We start from the raw sequence: 20,392 nt of genomic DNA, 5'->3' as shown, positions 1-20,392 counted from the left end.
AGATGTTTAGAGGGTATCAAATCCATCAACTACAGCAACAACAAAATAAGAGACTGCCTTAGTCCAACCTGTATAGTGAACATAAGTAAGTTTTGTGAACGAAGTGATGAACAAGAAACATTTGCAGCAAAACAGCATAATGCCAAAAACAGCATAAGTAGCTGCAGTGTGAGTGTTAGCAAGTTTCATGAACAAAGTAGCGAACAGGTAACATATGCAGTGAAACATAATAGTGCTAATAAATATCAAAAAGAAATTCAAACAGGAGTGAAACAGTGTGATGGTCAAGGTTTAGTACATAAAACCTGTAAAATTACCTTATTGAGTGATAGCCAAGGTCGTAATGTTTCAAGTTGCCTTAATGAAAACGTAAATCATGATTGTCTGGGGTATGTGTATACTTCAGCAGAAGGCAAGGATGTCTTGCAAAACACTAACAAAAAGGCTTCTGAAGCTGATGTCGTCATAATTATGACTGGAACAAATGACATAGCGAAAAACAACAGTGCAAACTTAATAAAAGGTTTAAGAAGCACATTACCAAGTATCACATCGAAAAGTGTTTGTTGTCGATGTTCCATTTAGATATGATCTTGCAGAACAATCCAGCGTAAATCGCGAGGTATTGGAAGTAAACAAACGGCTATATCACCTGTGTTTGAAATTCAAAAATACCACAATCATTAAAGCTAGCGAGTTTGACAGGGAGTGCTATACAAGACAAGGATTCCACCTCAACAACCAAGGAAGAAGATTAATCTCGAAACTGATTACCAAAACTGTGAGTAAAGAAATGGCCACCTTTACAGTAATACCGCTGGACCAGGGAAACCTGTAAAGCCTGCTCGTCTGTCTGGTAAAATATTAACAGATATGTTCCAGCAGGATCAAAATAATCTTCAAACCATTCACCCTGAGCCCAGAAAACTAGATGTATCCAAACGTTGTCAAATTGGGGCCTGGCTACCAGCAGTAGACTTACAAGACACCATGCATCTTCCCTCTTGCTGTGAAAAATCAATATTATTCATGCACATAAACATTAGATCTCTGAAATATAAAGCTGATGAACTTGGTGTTGTATTGAATGGAAACAACAGAACAGTATTATGTATTAATGAACACTGGTTAAGAGGAGAAGAGAGAAACTGTATGTACCACCATGTTTTAATTTAATTAGTTACTGCTGACCCAGTGAAGGTTATGGGGGTTCCTCAATATATATATAAGTGCCAACCTAGGGTTAAGATATACTGTGCTTGATGTTAGGGACATATGTGTTAAAGGCATTCTTGAAGCAGCTGTCGTGCTGCTACCAACATTAAAACTCACAGTTATTTCAGTATACCATTCTCCTGATAGTGATGCCGATCAATTTGCAGAGTATTTAGATAAACTTATTCACCGTACAGAAAAATATACCTAACACAATACAGTAATTTTAGGAGATTTAAATTTTGATGTAAGGAAAAAAAAAACCACACAAAAATACTAATTTGCTTAACATGCTAAGATCCCATAATCTCTTCTGTGCAAATTATAGTCCCACAAGACAACTTTCTTGTCTCGACAATTTTATCACAAATATACATAAAGATGATTTTGAATTGGGGCTCCTTAATGTCAACCATCTGACAGATCACAAAGGTATATGGGTAAAAGTAACAATTAATGAAACAATGGGGGATTGTGAACCAACCCGGTATGTTAGGTTCTTAAATGATAAAAGCATAAATAGCTTCAGGGATAAGCTGAAGGCACTAAACTGTAATAATATAATATATGCTTCCAACAATGTTGAGGAGGCTTGTAGCAGGTTTGGTAGTACTCTATCTGAAATTTTCAATACCTCCTGTCCAGTGGTTACCAAACGAAACAAAACTATGGCAATAAAGCATGGTCGAACTGCTCCACATAGGTGTTTCACATCATATTTACAGAAGCTAAGATCAATGGTTTTGATATTCTATGATAAGGTAAAAAATGGTAGTGTTGACAATGCAACGTATGTTAGCCTCAAGAGACACTATAGATCACAAATCAGATTAGCAAAATGTAGAGCAAATGATAACTTCATCAAAAACTCCAATAATAAGTGTAAGGCTGCGTGGAGTGTCATTAAAGCAGAATTAGGTACAGGTAGTCATAGTGTAAAAGTTGCAACTGATGTTGTCACCCCAGATGAATTTAACCTCTTTTTTTTATCAATGCAGCAAACCCTAATTCCTCATCTCCTCATAAGAAGAGTTCAAAATCAAATTCACACTCTACTTATATAAACCAGTTTTTACAAAACTTTGCTGATACCGTGCCAACCTGTAATTGGGGACATGTGGAAATAAGTGATGTAATTAAATCAGTGGCAAAGTTAAGTGACTCCAGTTCAGAAGATATTTATGGCCTCTCAAATTTTGTGATTAAAAAAATAATAGAGTTGATATCATTCCCTCTCTGCACGCTCATAAATTGGATATTTGACAGTGGTATTTTTACAGAATGTCTGAAGAAGACAGTAGTAAGTCCATTACACAAAAAGGGTGATAAATCCTGCACTAATAATTATCATCCAATTTCTCTGATGCCTATTTTTTCAAAAATAATCGAATATTGTATACAAAAGCAAATTAACATGCATTTGTCAAAAAACAATGTACTGACTAAGTCTCAATATGGTTTTAGGGCCCATTTATCAACAATTAATGCTGTTGAAAATGTTCTTTCTATTATGCAATCTTCTTTTGAATCCAAATTATCTGCTGAAGCCACACTAGTGGACTTAAGCAAAGCATTTGATTCTGTAAACTACACAATACTGCTGGAAAAACTATGGTGTTATGGCATTAGGGATCTGTAACTCTCCCTCATTAAATCATATCTCAGTAACAGAAAGCAAACTGTAAGCTACAACGGTCAAAAGTCACAGTTACTGAATGTCACTAGAGGTGTTCCTCAAGGATCAGTGCTTGAGCCATTACTGTTTATATTTATAAATGACCTGCCCAGCAATATGCCATGCAAATCTGTGCTTTATGCAGATGATGCAACTTTCATCAATTCAGGGAAGGACATAAATAAACTGAAGGAGCAAAGTAAAGATTTTCTCAGATTATCCAATATGTGGTTCGAAGCCAATGAGTTAGCTATTAGCTATGAAAAGACTGTAAATATACCCTTCAGCTTATCCAATGCTGATATTGAGTACAATTCTACCAAACTTCTTAGCATATACTTAGATACGAAATTAACCTGGCAGAGTCACATAGACAACATATCTCGAAAGCTTTCGCGAGTTATATATCTACTGAAAAAATTACGCACCTGTGTTTCTGAAAGCCTGCTGATTAATTCCTATTATGCATTCTTTCATCCCTATTAGCTATGGTATTCTTCTATGGAGTAATTCTCCATGGTCCAGGAAAATTTTTATTTGGCAGAAGAAAGCCACCAGGAGCATCTCTGGAATTACCAAAAATAACATATCATGTAGGTTATACTTCAAAGAATAACAGATAATGACAGTCCCTTCTCTTTTTATATACAGCTGCCTTTTGTACATAAAAGAAAACTTTAACTGTTACAACCTTAGGCAGTCCATTCATAATCATAACACTCGTCAAACATTTAAGATAGGCATTCCAACAACTCGACTCAAGAAAACACAAGATATTTATGAATACATGGGAATAAGGCTTTTCAACACATTACCTGTGCAGGCACATTGCGTCTCTCTTAATATATTTAAAACTAAGACTAAAAAATAGCTGAAAGACAAAGCTTTTTACAGTGTTAAAGAATTTGAAAACTCTTCAAAAATAGACCTGACTTACAAAACAACTTGCAACTCTGTACCTCTTCCTAAGCTTTTTTTGTCTCTGTAGTTCCACATTTAACTGTTAAACATGTGGAGAAATCCTTATGTATGAAATGTATTCTTTTATTATGCACATTCTTTAAAATGCACACATTAGTTATGTGGGATATCTTTATGTATCAAATGTATTCCTTTATTATGTATGTTATTTTAAAATATATACTTTAGCTTTGTGTGATACCTCACAATAGTTATATTTCTTAATATGTAAATTGTACGTTACTCGTGACAACATCGATTGCATGTAAATGCTTAAAGATGGATAAATAAATAAATAAAGGTGCTGTGGACAAGCTTGAAGTGCCAGGAGCATACCCCATCAGTCCAAAAAGTTTCGAGACTGGATTACTTTACACTACTGTTTAAAGACAAGTCATCATTTAACATTGTTACAAAAAATTTCGAAAAGTACTTGACCAGTTTACTTCATATTTTTACATGATATTTTAATGAACCTTCAGATGGACATGGGCTATGTTTATTTTTAATGTATATGATATATATTTAATATAGGAAGAGGAAATGTTGTTTCCAAATAGCTTGAAAAGTACTTGACTGATTTACTTCAAATTTTTGCACAATATTCTAATCAACATTTGGTCTGACACAGACTATACTGTATATATTTTTTTTAAATATACATATAATATATAAATACATTTGTAATATGTAGAGGGGCAACATTGTTAAATTTCTTGTCCAATTTGTCACATTTTTACGTAATACTCTAAAGCACATTTGGACATCATAGGTGATATATATTTTTTAAACAAGAATGTAATGTTTTCTGTTAAAACTGTGTGTGAGAAAGAAAATGCTGTGCTGTGTGCTGCTGTGAAACTGTGCAGTTTGTTTCCTTTCTCACAGTCAAGTTTAACAATGATAGCAGGGCAAATTGATTCTTCTACATGTATTCTTTCTCATTTTAAGTAAAAATGTATATCAACAATGTGGGTTTTTTTTTCTCTTCCTCACACTGTTTTCACAGAAGCCAGGAAAGTTGGATTTGTGGCTCATCTGGTTATTATTAGAATACTATTGCGGAATCTGCATTAGCAATAACAATAAATAAGGCTCAGGTCAGAGAGAGGAGATAGAGGTGACGGACAGGGAGGAGGAGGAGGAGGAGGAGGAGGAGGAGGAGGAGGAAATGGTTAGAGAGAGGGAGAGGGGGGAAGGGGGAGGGGATGTACAGAGAGAGGAGGGTGGAGGAGTGTGTTTCTTCAAGAAAGAGCAGGTTAGCAGCTGTTAGCATCTCACTTAGACAATGAACTGACACAATTTAGTTCTAGTATGATGGACATAGAGGAATTATGGGCAAAGTTTAAACAGACTGTAAATTGTGCCCTGGAGAAGTATGTGCAAAGTAAGTGGATTAAGGATGGAAAAGACCCGCCATGGTTTAACAACAAAATTTGGAAATTGCTGAGAAAGCAAAGGCCATTGCAGTCTTGGTTCAAAGGAGAAAGCCAAACGTTAGTAGAGATCTAAGCGTCTGTGAAAAGGTCTATGCGCGAAGCATACAACAATTACCACTGCCATACATTAGCAAAAGATCTGCCTGAGAATATTGAGAAAATTTTCATCCTATGTAAAATCGCTAAGCAGTTCTAACGCTTCCACCTAGTCGCTCATTGAGCAGTGTAGTGTGGCAGTAGAAGATGGCAAAACAAAAGCTAAAGTTTCAAATTTCACATTCAAGAAATCATACAAACATACTGTCATTTGACAATCGTACAGAGTCCCATATGAACGACACAGTAATAAGCATTCATAGAGAAACAACTGAAAGAGTTGAAACAAACAAGTCACTAGGTACAGATGGAACTCCAATAAGGTTTAACAAATGGTACTCTAAGGCATTGGCCCCTTACTTAGATCGCATTTATCAAGAATCTCTCGCCCATTGCTAAGTCCCAAGTGACTGGAAAACAGTGTGGATGACTCCTATTTATAAGAAGGGTAAAAGAACAGACCTGGAAAATTACAGACCAATATCTTTGACACTGGTTTGCTGCAGAATCCTTGAACATATTCCCAGCTCGAATATCTTAAACTTTTTCAAGACTGAGAAGTTTATGTCCACAAATCAGCAAGGTCTTAGAAAGCATTCCTTGTGAGAAACTCTCAGTTTGAATACAGTAAATTTCTTTGAGAGGAAAAGCTTCTGTCCCCAAATCAGCATGATTTTGGAAAGCACACTGGTGTGGAACTCAGTTTGCCCTTTCCTCACAAGATCCTGCAAACCTTGGGTGAAAGACAACATGCAGATTCTATATTCCTAGATTTTGACACGATACCACACTGCCAACTGTTAATGAAGGCACAAGAATACAGAACAGGTTCCCAGATATGAGAGTCACTCGGAGACTTCTTAAGTGACAGAAACCAGTATGTTGTCCTGAATGGCGAGTGTTCATCAGAGACAAGGGTATCGTCGGGAGTGCACTGGGGAAGTGTGATAGGATCACTGTCATTTTGTACATACGTAAATGGTCTGGTGGACAGGATAAGCAGCAGTCTGCTGCTGTTCACTGATGATGCTGTGGTCTATGGGAAGGTGTCGTCATTGGATAATTGTAGGAAGATACAAGATGACTTAGTCAAATTTTGTATTTCATGTAATGAATGACAGATAGCTCTAAATGTAGAAAAATGTAAGTTAATGTGGATGAATAGGTAAAACAAGCCCATAGTGTGTGGATACAGCATTAGTAGCATCATGCTTGACACAGCCATGTTGTTTAAATATCTGATGTAATGTTGCAAAGCAATGTGAAATGGAAGGAGCATGTGAGGATTGTGTTAGTAAAGGCAAATCATCAACTTCAGTTTATTGGGAGGATTTTGGAAAAGTGTCATTCGTTTGTAAAGGAGACCGCTTATAAGATGCTAGTGTGACCTATTCTCGAGCACTGCTGAAGTGTTCGGGATCTGCAACAGGTCAGATTAAAGGAAGACATTGAAGCAATTCAGAGGTGGGCTACTAGATTTGTTATCAGTAGGTCTGAACAACATGCAGTGTTACGTAGATGCTTTGGGAACTCAAATGGGAATCCCTGGAGGGAAGGCGAAGTTCTTTTCAAGGAACACTATCGAGAAAATTTAGACAGTTGGAATTTGAAGCTGACTGCAAAATGATGCTGCGAGCATACATTTTGTCTACGGACAAGGAAGGTAAGATACAAGAAATACGGCTCGTACTGAGACATATAGACAGTCATTTTTTCCTTCACTTTATTCACGAGTGGAACAGGAAAGGAAATGACTAGTAGTGGTACAGGGTACTGTCTGCCACATACAGCATGGTGGTTTCTGTAGTATGTATGTAGATGTAGATGTACAGAGAGAGGTGGAGAAGGAGATTAGGATGGAGTTTCAATTCCAATACATATTCAGTAATTGTAAAGCATTGCCGGGTTCACTAGTAAGAAATAGAGAAAATTTACAATGATGGTTTTTATGTTTGAAATGGTCTACATAGTCTCCCCTAACGAGAGGCAACACCCAGAACATTCCTACAACCAAGTGAAACTGTAAGAAAAGTTCCTTTTTGGGATGTTGTTCAACTTCTGCATCACATTCACACTTTCTTTAGTTTAGGTGCAACACCAATTCTGCATTTTGTCTTTTGTGCTAGGTTCATATTGATAACATCAAGTCTCATCACTTGAAAACTTTGCACACATTTTTCTCTTCTTCAACTATTCTGGAGAATGTCATGAGTATGTGATTTAGAGACATTCAATGCATTGCTCCATTGCGATTTGTGACACAGTGCCATTGACGCATTGCATTGCAGCTTAACACTGCCTGCTTACAACTGATTGGTTGAATGCACATGTGTTGTTGAAGCTCTTAGTTCAACCTGACACTCCGGTTACTGTGCTTGCGTCCCTTATACACAAGGAACAAAATCAGTCTCAGAACTTTATGGATGGACTGTGCACATGCTTAAAAGTAATTGTGGACTGATCTAAAACTCCCTGGCAGATTAAAACTGTGTGCCGGACCGAGACTCGAACTCGGGACCTTTGCCTTTCGCAGGCAAGTGCTGTACCATCTGAGCTACCCAAGCACTTTCCCGCTAAAGGCAAAGGTCCCGAGTTCGAGTCTCAGTCTGGCACACAGTTGTAATCTACCAGGAAGTTTCATATCAGCGCACACTCTGCTGCAGCATAAAAATCTCATTCTGGAAACATCTCCCAGGCTGTGCCTAAGTCATGTCTCCAATATATCCTTTTTTTCAAGATTGTTAGTCCTGCAAAGTTCTCAGGAGAGCTTCTGTAAAGTGTGGAAGGTAGGAGATGAGGTACTGGAGGAAGTAAAGCTGTGAGGACGGGGCGTGAGTCATGCTTGGGTAGCTCAAATGGTTGAGCACTTGCCCACGAAAGGCAAAGGTCCCGAGTTTGAGTCTCGGTCCGGCACACAGTTTTAATCTGCCAGGAAGTTTCATATCAGCGCACACTCCGCTGCAGAGTGAAAATCTCATTATGGTGGACAGATCTATATTGACAGGATGGGACGTATCACAGTATTGTGGAGCACAAGCAATATATATGCACCGATTACCATATGCAGTTGGCAGTGGCAGAACATGCAGACAAATGTAGTGTATATGTTCTATCTGGTTCACCACTTGTGAGTGAAAAATCATGGAAGCTGCTGAGCAAGCAAAGTGGCTGTCCAACATGAACTGTGCGGAGAGCGACAGACTCTCACTAAACTGCTTGTCACTTAAGCAAGCTGGCAGGCTGGTTGTGTTTGTGGAGCTGCCCCACCATGTGACATCAACACCACACTGCAGGCAACAGGAAGCACTGATTAATCTTAAAAACCATCCACACGACATACAAAGTACTGTGTGACAGTGGCAGCTTCCTCTTGATTTGCTGGTGAGAAGCAGTAAGAGTTATAATGAAATATTCTCAGCAATAAACATCTGAAATCCTTCCGTTTTGGTCTTGGCACCTGATCGAGACATAGTATGCCAGGATACCCAGCCATTTTGAAATAATAAATGTAAGGCAGTAGCCACAAACCAAAAGTAGTCACCTGGTGAAGGCTGGGCATGGCTTTGGTGGAGAGGGAAGTACCTGACAGGAACACAAGTTGCACCCATCAGTCTTTCTGCCAAGACTGTGTGCATCAGGGTGCTGCTGATGTGGGTGACACATGGTGTGATCTCAGTTAGTGTGAGGAGAATCGACCTTTCCACAGACTGTTGTTGTGCTTTGAGCAAAATGAAGGGTGTATCACAGGCCTCACTTAGTTGGGAACTGTAGCCTTTATTTATCAGCTCATCATGTGGCCAGATCTCTACAGATTCCTTTAAAATGGAATCACTGAATGTGTTAACCTGTTTTAAAACAAATTCAGATGTTGCAAAAAGTCTTATAGGTACTGTCTTCCAAGTAACCTGAAAACAAACATATCATCTAAATACTGAGAAAGAAACCACAATGGTTTGTGGACTGCTAATTCAAGAGCAGTTTGTTCAAGTGCCTCCATAAACATGTTGGCTGCACTGATGATAGGAGCAGCCCGCTGCCACTTTGTCAGTGAGTTCATAGTAACTTCCTACAAACAGGAAGTAGGTTGATTTGTGAATGAATTTAAAGAGTTTCGTTAGTGATTGCCTGAACTTCTCTCATGTGAGTTCAGTCATGTCTCATAGAGGTATCCTAGTAAAAAGGGAAACGACATCAGTGCTCACTGTGAGGTCTTCATGGCCTAGTTAGATGAAATGAAGCTATTGGACAAAATGCACTAAACTATGTATGTGGTGCTGGGCCTTGCCAAGAAAGGAACTAAACTTCGCTGTTAAGTTTTTTTTACTCGCTTTTACATGGGTGTGCTAGTGTTGCTTATGATGGAATGGAGTAGAATCCCTTCTTTATGGACTTATGGTATTCCGTAAAGTCTTGGAAATGCAACCGTTTTTTCACGAAGTCTTTTTCAGTCTTTTCTTGAAAAGTGTTCAGGGGAAGTACAGTGGTCCTCCTCTTAACGCAGTTGACTGGATCATCATCTGCTCTTCTGTAGTAACCATCCTCTAGTACACTGTACATTTTCTGCTTGCGTACTTAAAGCAGTGGGAGGACTATAGGATTTCCTTTGCCTATTGCGAGGATGATTGTCTCTGAGTCTCTTCGGAGTAATTTAACTATGTTTCTCTCCTCCATGAAGGCATTTGACCTTATTGCAATTCCATTGTGTGCTGTGAAAGAGCAAGAGCAAAATCAGTCATTGGTAGCATCATCGGCATTGGTGTAAAAGTTACTCCCTTTCTAAATAAAAATAAGGTTTAATTGTCAACTGTTTTCTCTCTAAACTTGATTATAGCTCTCTGCAGTTCTTCTTGCATTGGTTTGGTTACAAGGTGTTCATATTTTGTGGCTTTTGTGCACATTGCCAACTGCTCTGCTTTGTTGGTTTGAGACCAGCTGACTGGATCTGTCCACACTTGTGACTCAGGGAAGAGTGTTGATGCTATCTGCAAGTGAAGCATGAGTTGCAGATGCATACCCTGACTAGGAAAGGTGGTGTAGTTGGGCACTGGACATCTGATATGATGAATGATCTTCACAAAAACTGGTATGATTGGGTTGTCTCTGCATCTTGGCAGAAAGGCAAAGCAGGCCAGAAGGAGGTTCTCTCCTACTTCAAAGCTTGTCTACCTTCTTCACTTTGATGATGATTTGAAATGTTCCGGGGTATTTAGCTGTATGGCATTGCCGAAACAATGTGATATTTCAGCAACCTAAGTTATTGCTATTTTCATCCACGACTGGCTATTTTGTGTAACAGTGTCACCTCCGCCTCTTCCTGTTCCTGTCACAAATGGTTCATTGGAAGAATAATTGTTGGTAAAGCCTCTGTGTGGGCTCAAATAACTCTGATTTTATCTTCATGATCTTTTCACGAGATATATGATAATACAAAATATTGTTGTACAGTGATGCTGGCCACATAGGTATCTCGGGCAGTGTTATTTTTATCCTCAATATGCAGTTTCATTGCTTCATTTAGAGGAATTTAAGACATGTGTAACTGTAAATGCACTATCCCACTATAAACTGAATTGTTTCAGGTTTGTGGCCCATTGGAATGTTCCACAGAATATAGCATCTTACTACCAGGAATCAGGCAGAGCTGGTCGTGATGGGAAAACAGCATGGTGTCGAATTTATTACAGCTCAGAAGATAAAAGAAGCATAGACTTTCTCTTGAGGCGTGAAATTCAGACTGCTGCAAATACTAACAAAATGAAAAGTGCTACAAATGCTTATGAAGAATTTGAAAAAATAGTGGAGTACTGTGAGAAAGTACGGTAAGTCTTACAGGAGTGCAAAATTCTATGTAGTTATTGTTTAATATGTACAATCAGCAGACTTATTCACTACTATGATGTGTTAGCCATATTGGTTTTTGAAGCACAGATCCGTTGTTCAATTCCTATAACTGTTTTAGGCCAAAGTCTTCCCAGGATTGTAAACCCAACTGAGTAACTCATTGGGTACAGTGACAGAAAAAAATGACATTCAAGTGAAATTATGTTAAACTGAAAAATTTGTTCCAAGCATTGTGCCAAATGGCATCTGCTGATATACTCCATCATTATAGGTGTTTGAATTTTCTGTTTTCCATATTATGTAAATGGTTGCATTTTGTTTTTGTACATCACTGCTCCTGGTATAGGATAGAACAACATTATTATGCCCAAGTTTTATTTTTTTATTTTTTGTTTTTGTAACTGTTCTTGGAATACCTCTGTTGTATGCAGTCACTGTTGAGAAAATTTAATGTGCTATGTGTAGTTAGTGCAGTCATTTAAACCTGACCATGGAATTGGAGACAGTGAAATGCCATGTTAAGACAGTTATTGACATTTCATTCAGTTGAATTAAACATTTAATATATATGGAAGGGAAATAAATATCATAAGTAAAGTATGGCTAAATAGTTTCAAGCAATGTTAAAAGCAGAGCCAGCTTACACAAAGTGTGCCAGTATATGCCAGTGCTATTAATAACGAAATGGTCTACAAAAAATAAACACATTGACCATGAATGTGTTAGGTTCACAGGTTCCATAGAGGAGAATTCTGCCAAAAAATTGTGGTTTCTGTAAAGTTTCAGTTCAAAAAATAAATATAATTCATTTTTATGTTTGTAAATAAATTTCTTGTTTGTCCTTAGAAACCTGAAGGAATGTCCTCAGTATAGTTACATGTAATTAAAATTACAGAACAACAGTTGCAGAAGTGGTGAAAAAGGGGGGGGGGGTATTAATGCTGTCAGTGTCCATAGCACTTACGTAGCTAAATATGTTGCACAAACAGCTTAGACAGCCAAACCAATTCCCCAAATCTGGTTTGTGAATTTATATGCTGGCAGTGCCATCTGTTTTTTGTTGCCATGAGCCTCATAGAGTTTAAAAGTGAAAGTTGTATATTACTGATAGCAAATATCGTAGCTTTGGTACTCAGGTTCTGGAGGTCATACGATTCACTTTAAAAATGCATCAGCTTCAAAGTGAGTGACATGGGAAAAATGCAGATGAGAAGTTGGTACCATCTATCATCCATCCTTTATTGTTGTCTTGTGTTCACATCAGTTCTCTCTCTCTCGTTTGTCCACTTTTCTTACATATTTCTTGTCTGCTTTCTTGCACTATCTTTTCTGAGCAATGTAAATGGGAATTGTCCTTACAATGCATTCTTTGATCTTGCAATCCCTCTACATCGACATCTACATGATCACTCTACAATTCACAGCTACGTGCCTGGCAGAGGATTAATTGAAATACCTTCAAGATATTTCTTTACCAGTCCACTCTTGAACAGCACGCAGGGAAAATTAACATTTAAATATTTCTGTGCAAGTTGCGATTTCTCTTATTTTATTATTATAACAATCATTTCTCCCTATGTAGGTGGGTTCCAACAAAATATTCTCGCATTTGGAGGAGAAAGTTGGCAGTTGATACTGCATGAGAAGATTAAACTGCAATGAAAAACACCTTTGTTTTAACAGTTGCCACCCCATCTCACATATCATATCAGTGGCAAAATAAGTCCTCCTTTGAACTTTCTCGATGTCCTCCGTGAATCCTGTATGCTAAGGATCCCATACTGCACAGCAGTACTCTTAGCAAAGGTCATGCAAGCAAAGTGTATGCAGTCTCTTTAGTAGAGCTATTGCATTTTTGAAGTGTTTTTCCAACAAATCACAGTTTTTGATTCACTTTCCCCTCAACATAATCTATGTGATTGTTCCAATTTAAGTTATTCATAATTGTAATTGCTAAGTAGTTGAATTCACAGCATTTAAATTTGTATGATTTATTGTGCAACAGAAATTTAACAGACTCCTTTTAGTATTCATATGGCTGACTTCACACATCTAAGAGGGCTAGGGGAATGCCAGATATTGCTTCTGTTTTACTCGATGACTTTTTGTCAGTTAGTATAAACTGTAACCAGACAGGAAATCGTGAATCTAGTCACATAACTGAGGCACACAATTTGATTAGTAGTTGCTTGTGAGGTATGGTATCAAAAGTCTTCTGGACAGTTAAAGACATGAAATCAATTTGACTCCCCCTTCTGATAGCACCAATTACTTCATGAGAATAAAGAGCAAGTTGTGTTTCACAAAAAAATTATTTTCTGAATCCTTGTTGGCTATTCGTCAATATATCATGCTCTTCTTGCTCAATCTCTGCTGATATCTTTCCTAAAGCCACCTACACCCCTACTCACTTCCCCATGCCCTCCACATCTCTCATTCTACACTCACACCCTCTACTCCACAGTCTCCCTTTTCCTGTGTTCTGTCAGCCCCTCCTAATCTACTCCTTCACACCATTGTGCTGCCCCCCCCCCCCCCCCGCCCCTCCCCCCCCCCCCCCCCCCCCCCCGCCCCTCCCCCCCCCCCCCCCCCCCCCCAGTGCCATACCATGCACTTAATGTCTCTCTCCCAGCAGTTATCAACCTTTCCCTCCAATCCTTCCTCCTTCCATTGCCTTACTACCCTTATCCTCTCCACGCCTCAGCTCGATTGAACTGTAATATAGGTGCCCTGTAGTCAACAGAGAATGTAGCTCTCTCTCTCTCTCTCTCTCTCTCTCTCTCTCTGTCTGTGTGTGTGTGTGTGTGTGTGTGTGTGCGCGCGCGCGCGCGGCTTCTAGCAACATTTGCAGTCTTGTTTATGTGCCTACTGACTAATCAACAACTCAATTGCATTGTAAGCTGTTGCCTTTTCTCTTTTCATTATACATTTCCACGTACATCTACAAGGTGCATTCCACATTGATTTACACTTTATTTTTTCTCATCATTCAGGGTGTGCCATTTGACTCATCATTACAGGTGCAGTATATAGTACTTTGGTCTAATAGTAGGTGGCAGGACAATCACTAAAAGTTTAATCCCTGCACAGTACAACCCATTTTCCCAACTACTGTCATTACTTGAGTGAACAGCATGGAATCTGATCATCAAGGACAGCACTGGAGAACTTGGTTTCTCTAGAAGGAGGGTGTAAAAACTGCAGATATTCATAGGTGGTTGGTGACGGTGTGTGTGGAGTATGTGCTCCATCGTGAAAAAGTGCTCCTGAAGGACAACACTTGCAGGTAGGAAAACCACAGCTGCCATTTCTGAAATCATGTTCCAGGTACGGCCACACTTACTGTACGCTCCTGAACTGGCCCCTTCTTGAATACCACCATTTCAGGGCTATGAAGGAAAACTCGACACGGACTTCATCTCACAGACTTACAGGAACTGTGAATAGCTGTCCTACGCTGGGCGCAACAGACTCCAAAAAAAGTGGTTAGTGGAGGGCCTACAGAAATTAAAGGGTTCAGTTCAGGCTACTACAGTGAGGGTGGTAATGCATGGGACACCATTTCAAATATGGCAGCCTTGGTTTTCCGACTCGTGTGAGGACAAGCATTGTCGAGTTGCAAGGGCACTTTCAGTGACAGTGCACACTCTCCACACACAAACTCCATTTGCCTGCGAATATCTGCAATGTTTACAGATTTGTTGTCCAGTGTTGTCCTTGTTGCTCACACACCATGTTGTCCACTTGCATAATGACTGCAGTTGGGAAACTGGGCCACATTGTATAGTAGTAATTGTCCTGCCACATACAGTTAAACCAAAGTACTACATACATGCAACTTTAATGAAAAATCCACCAGCACACCATGACTGATGGCCAAAATAAAGTGTAAATCAATATGGAATACATATCATACGTCTACATGTATACTCCACAAGCCACCGAGGATGTGTGGCAGAGGGTACTTCTGGTACCACTATTGTATACCTTCTTCACTGTTTCAGGAGGGGACCCAAAGGGCGTAATATGCCTTACGACTAATATAAAAAACAAAGGAAATGACAAGTAGAATTACCTTAAAACATACACCATCTACATTTTAAGCAAATTGAAGTGGGAAAGCTGAGACATGAACACACTTTATTGTAAGGGGGTGTGGAGGGTTAAAATGTTTAAGAGTGAGGTGCGAGAATAGATTTTTTTTTTTTTTTGGGGGGGGGGGGGGGGGGTTGGGTCTGATGATGAGGAGCAAATAGCTCTATAATGGATATGCTAAATAGAAAGAAACTAGATCTTATGGGAAAAAATTATAAACACAGTCACAATGAAAGACCAGTCAATGAATCCAAGCATTTGGGGTGGGGGTAAAAACTTTTTATGTTATGTATCACACCCAGTTATCACCTATGAGGGCCTAATCATTCATCATTCATATACTACACAGTATGATGTACTTAAAAGCCATTGACAAGAACAGTAAGTGTCATAGCATTTCTACAACTTCAACAAAGTTGTTTAAATAATTCTTATTTTTCAAATCATTCAGCTCATTAAAGATCATACTTCGTGTGTGACCATGTTAATAAATATTTCAGTCTCTCTTAGAATGTTCGTCCCTACTCGTTGTTTAGATTTGTGTAACATTTCCATTTGATCATTTATATTACTCAGAAAATGTTCATGAGTTTTTAAATGTGTCCCTAGAGATGATGTATTACTCAGATAGGAATGCCGTTTAAATTTAATTTTAAGTTTTCTTCCAGTCTGACATATGCAAAATCCTTTCACACTGAAGCATTTAGTTTTGTGTATCGCAGACTGCTCATATGTGGATTCTTTCTCTAAATTGTTCTGTAATTTGGCACTTTTGTTTTAATTGTGTTTCAAAGATTTTCGTCACAGTTTTCATTATTTGCATTATTGACATGTAATGCCTATTAAACAGATAGCACATCATGATGTTACTCATGCTATGTCCACTTTCCTGTTGTGTGTGGATGATGGAGGTTGCTGATGTGGGAAAATTACTGTTGTTCTGTGTTACTGTTCATGAATTTGACAGTTAATGTGATCTTATGGTTCATTGTGATGGACATGTGACTTTAAATAGTCAACATTTCATAAGCTACATTTGTATTTCGTATCTTTGACATCTTGTACACTAAGGTTTTGTTGTCATTTCTGTTTCTATTTTTTAATGTTGATTCAGGTGTCAGATGATGGTCATTGATCAAAACCAGCAGCAAATTAATAACTTGTTCTAATGCAGCCAAGTGTCACGAGTTTCCTGAAACTTAAATCCATTGTTGTAAATTACCTGAAGAAAGCATTTGATCAGTAATACTCAGGAATTGGCCATACAAGTGTTTTGTAAGCCACTTCTTTCATGGGGTGAATTACATTTCCTTAAGATTCTTCTTAAGAATCTATCTGACATTGGCATTTCCCACTATTTGTTTTATGTGGTCATTCCACTTAAGGTAGCTTCGGATGGTTACTCCTAGATATTTTACGGTAGTTACTGTTTCTGGCAGTTTATCACCAATAGAGTAGTGGATTTATTCTCCTATGTATGCACAATGTGTTACATTTATTTATGATCATGGTCAACTGAGAGTTCCTGCACCATTCATCAGTTCTGTCAGATCTTCATGCAATGTGCTTGAGGTCTTCTGATGTTGCGCATTCTTATAAACAACGGCATCATGTGCAAACAGCCTTGTGGAACTTCCTACATTAGCCACTAGATCATTTATATGTATTTTAAACAGTAACAGTCTGATCATACTTCCTTAGGGTGCTCCTGAAATTACCTGTACATGTGTTGATTTTGTTCTGTTAAGAGTGATGTACTAAGTTCTAGCTGCAAGGAATTCTTGAATCCAATTGTAAATCTGGTCCTATACTTAGTAAGCTCATTTTTTTCTTCACTAAATGACAGTATCAAATACATTCCTGAAGTCAAGGAACACTGGATCCAATGACTGTAGTGCTGTGGATCTCATGGAGGAACACAGTGAGTTGAGTTTTGCAGGATCTCTGTTTGTGGAATCTGTGTTGATTTTCATTCTCCAAAAAACAGCTCTATAATTATGTGCTTTTGACCTATGACCCTTCTTGAAAATGGAAATGAGCTATGCTTTTATCCAGTCACTAGGTACCCTTTTTGCTCCACCAACACACAATAAACTGCTGCCAGAAGGGGAATTAGTTCTTTTGCAAAGACTCTGTAGAATGTTACAGGTATCTTATCTGGTCCAGATGTCTTTCCATTACTAACAAGGGAACCTCCCCATCGCACCCCCCTCAGATTTAGTTATAAGTTGGCACAGTGGATAGGCCTTGAAAAACTGAACACAGATCAATCGAGAAAACAGGAAGAAGTTGTTTGGAACTATGAAAAAAATAAGCAAAATATACAAACCGAGTAGTCCATGTGCAAGATAGGCAACATCAAGGACAACCTGAGTTCAGGAGCACCGTGGTCTCGTAGTTAGCGTGAGCAGCTGCAGAACGAAAGGTCCTTGGTTCAAATCTTCCCTCGAGTGAAAATTTTAATTTTTTATTTTCAGACAATTATGTGACGCACATGCCGTCACCAGTGTCGTATAGAATATATCAGACGTGTTTTCCTGTGGAGGAATCAGTTGACTTATGACCTTGCTATCAAATGTTATCGGTTCCCATTGGAGGGGCACGTCCTTTCGTCTACTAATCACACGGTTTTGCGGTGCAGTCGCAAAACACAGACACTAAACTTATTACAGTGAACAGAGACGTCAATGAACGAACGAACAGATCATAACTTTGCGAAAAAAAAAAAAAAAAAGGAAGTAAATTTTTCACTCGAGGGAAGACTTAAACCTAGGACCTCTCGTTCCGCAGCTGCTCATGCTAACCACGGGACCACGGCGCTCCTGAGCCTACGCTGTCCATGAAGTTACTTATTATGTGCATGGACTACTCAGTTTGTATATTTTGCTTATTTTTTTCATAGTTCCACACAACTTCTTCCTGTTTTCTTGATTGATCTGTGTTCAGTTTTTCAAGGCCTATCCACTGTGCCAACTTACAACTAAATCTGAGGGGGTTGCGATGGGGAGGTTCCCTTGTAAGTGATTACAGCTGGTTTTCTATTCCTTGATCACTTATCTCAGTATCTGCCATTCTGACATTTGTGTGATGATTAATTAGAGGAACTATATTATGATCTTCGATGGTGAAATGGTTTTGGAAGACTGAATTCAATATTTCAGCTTTCTCTCTATCACCTTCCATTTTCATATCAGTATGGTCATTAAGTGACTGAATAGATGGTTTTGGTTCTGCTTACTGATTCCGTGTAAGATCAAAACCTCTAAGGCTTATTAGTCAGACCAGTTGGCACAATTTTACTTTCAAAATCACTGAATGCTTTTCTCATTGCTCTCTCTTTATGCTCATTGTTGCTTCGTTCAGCTAGGTTTTGACTTCTCTTAAATCTGTGATTAAACTCTTTGTTTACATAACGACTTTCTGACATGGCTATTGGACCACAGTGAGTCTTTCCCATCCCTCAAAACCTTGCTAAGAATACACTTGTTTAAGGCATACTGAATGATGCTTTTGAATGTTATCCATTTGTGCTCCACATCTTTGTCTTAAGAACTGGTTAGACAGTCTTGGGAAAGATCAAAAAGTACTCCAGTCTCAAAGGGTACAGGGCAAAGAAACAACGAGAATCGACCAAGCAACAGTCGGTATTGTAGTAGTAAATTGTTGTAGCTGTGTTGGAAAAGTACCAGAGCTTCAAGTGTTGATAGAAAGCACTGAAGCTGAAATCGTTGTAGGAACAGAAAGCTGGGTAAAGCCATAAGTTCTGCCAAAATTTTTACAGAGGCGCAAACCATGTTCAGAAAGGATAGATTAAATAAAGTAGGTGGTGGTGTGTTTGTGTCTGTTGGTAGTAGTTTATCTTGTAATCAAGTTGAAATAGATAGTTCCTGCGAATTACTGTGGGTAGAGGTTATACTCAACAGCCATACCAAAATAATAATTGGCTCCTTCTACCGACCCCCAACTCAGATAATATAACATCTGAACGGTTCAAAGAAAACTTGAATCTCATTACAAATAAGTACCCCACTCGTACAGTTATAATTGATGGAGACTTCAATCTACCCTCGATTTGTTGGCGAAAATACATGTTCAGATTTGGTGGAAGACAGAAAACATTTTCCAAAATTGTACTAAATGCTTTTTCTGAGAATTACTTTGAACAATTAGTTCACAAGCCCACACGAATTTTAGATGGTTGAGAAAACACTCCTGACCCCTTAGCCACAAATAATCCTGATCTAATAGAGAACGTCATGACGGATACAGGGATTAGTGAACACAAGGTCATTGTAGCAAGGCTTAAAACCATATCAACCAAAACCACTAAAAGCAAACGCAAAATATATCTATTTAAAAGAGAAGATAAAAATTTGCTTGATGCCTTCCTAAGAGAGAGTCTCCATTCCTTCCAAGCTAATTATGTAAGTGTAGACCAGATTTGGCTCAATTTCAAAGATACACTATCGACAACAATATATAGATTCATACTGCATAAGTTAATAAGAGATGGGACTGATTCGCCATGGTACACAAAACATGTCAGAACACTGTTGCAGAAGCAACGAAAAAAGCATGCCAAATTCAGAAGAACGCAAAATCCCCAAGACTGGCTAAGTTTCATGGAAACTCGAAATTTAGTGTGGACATCAATGTGAGATGCTTTTAATAGTTTCCACAATGAAACATTGTCTCAAAATATGGTAGAAAATCCAGAGAGATTCTGGTCGTATGTAAAGTGCACCAGTGGCAAAAAAACAGTCAATACCATCACTGCACGATATCGATGGAAATGTTACCGATGATGGTGTCACTAAAGCGGAGTTACTAAATACAATTTTCCGTAATTCCTTCATGAAAGAAGACAAAGAAAATATTCCCGAACTCAAAACCAGAACAGCTGTTAGCATGAGTGACATAAATTTAGATATCTTAGGTGTTGCGAAACAACTCAAATCACGTATGAAAGGCAAGTTTTCCGGTCCAGATGGTACAACAGTCAGATTCCTTTCAGAGTATGCAGACACAATAGCGCCTTTCTTAGCAATCATATACAACCGCTCACTTGATC

At 38.5% G+C, this 20,392-nt stretch overlaps 1 protein-coding gene across 1 annotated transcript in view; it reads left to right on the top strand.

Annotated features, from left to right (window-relative positions):
- LOC126184681 (uncharacterized) overlaps nucleotides 1–20,392 on the top strand; it is a 295,613-nt gene that overhangs the window by 184,947 nt on the left and 90,274 nt on the right. The window contains exon 8 of the mRNA XM_049927173.1: nucleotides 10,965–11,204. Coding sequence (XP_049783130.1) covers nucleotides 10,965–11,204 — 240 coding nt within the window. The remainder of the gene's footprint in view (nucleotides 1–10,964; nucleotides 11,205–20,392) is intronic.

This window comes from Schistocerca cancellata, chromosome 4, assembly GCF_023864275.1.
Source record: "Schistocerca cancellata isolate TAMUIC-IGC-003103 chromosome 4, iqSchCanc2.1, whole genome shotgun sequence".
Taxonomy (NCBI): Eukaryota; Metazoa; Arthropoda; class Insecta; order Orthoptera; family Acrididae; genus Schistocerca; species Schistocerca cancellata.
This window is presented reverse-complemented; position numbering and strand designations above follow the sequence as displayed.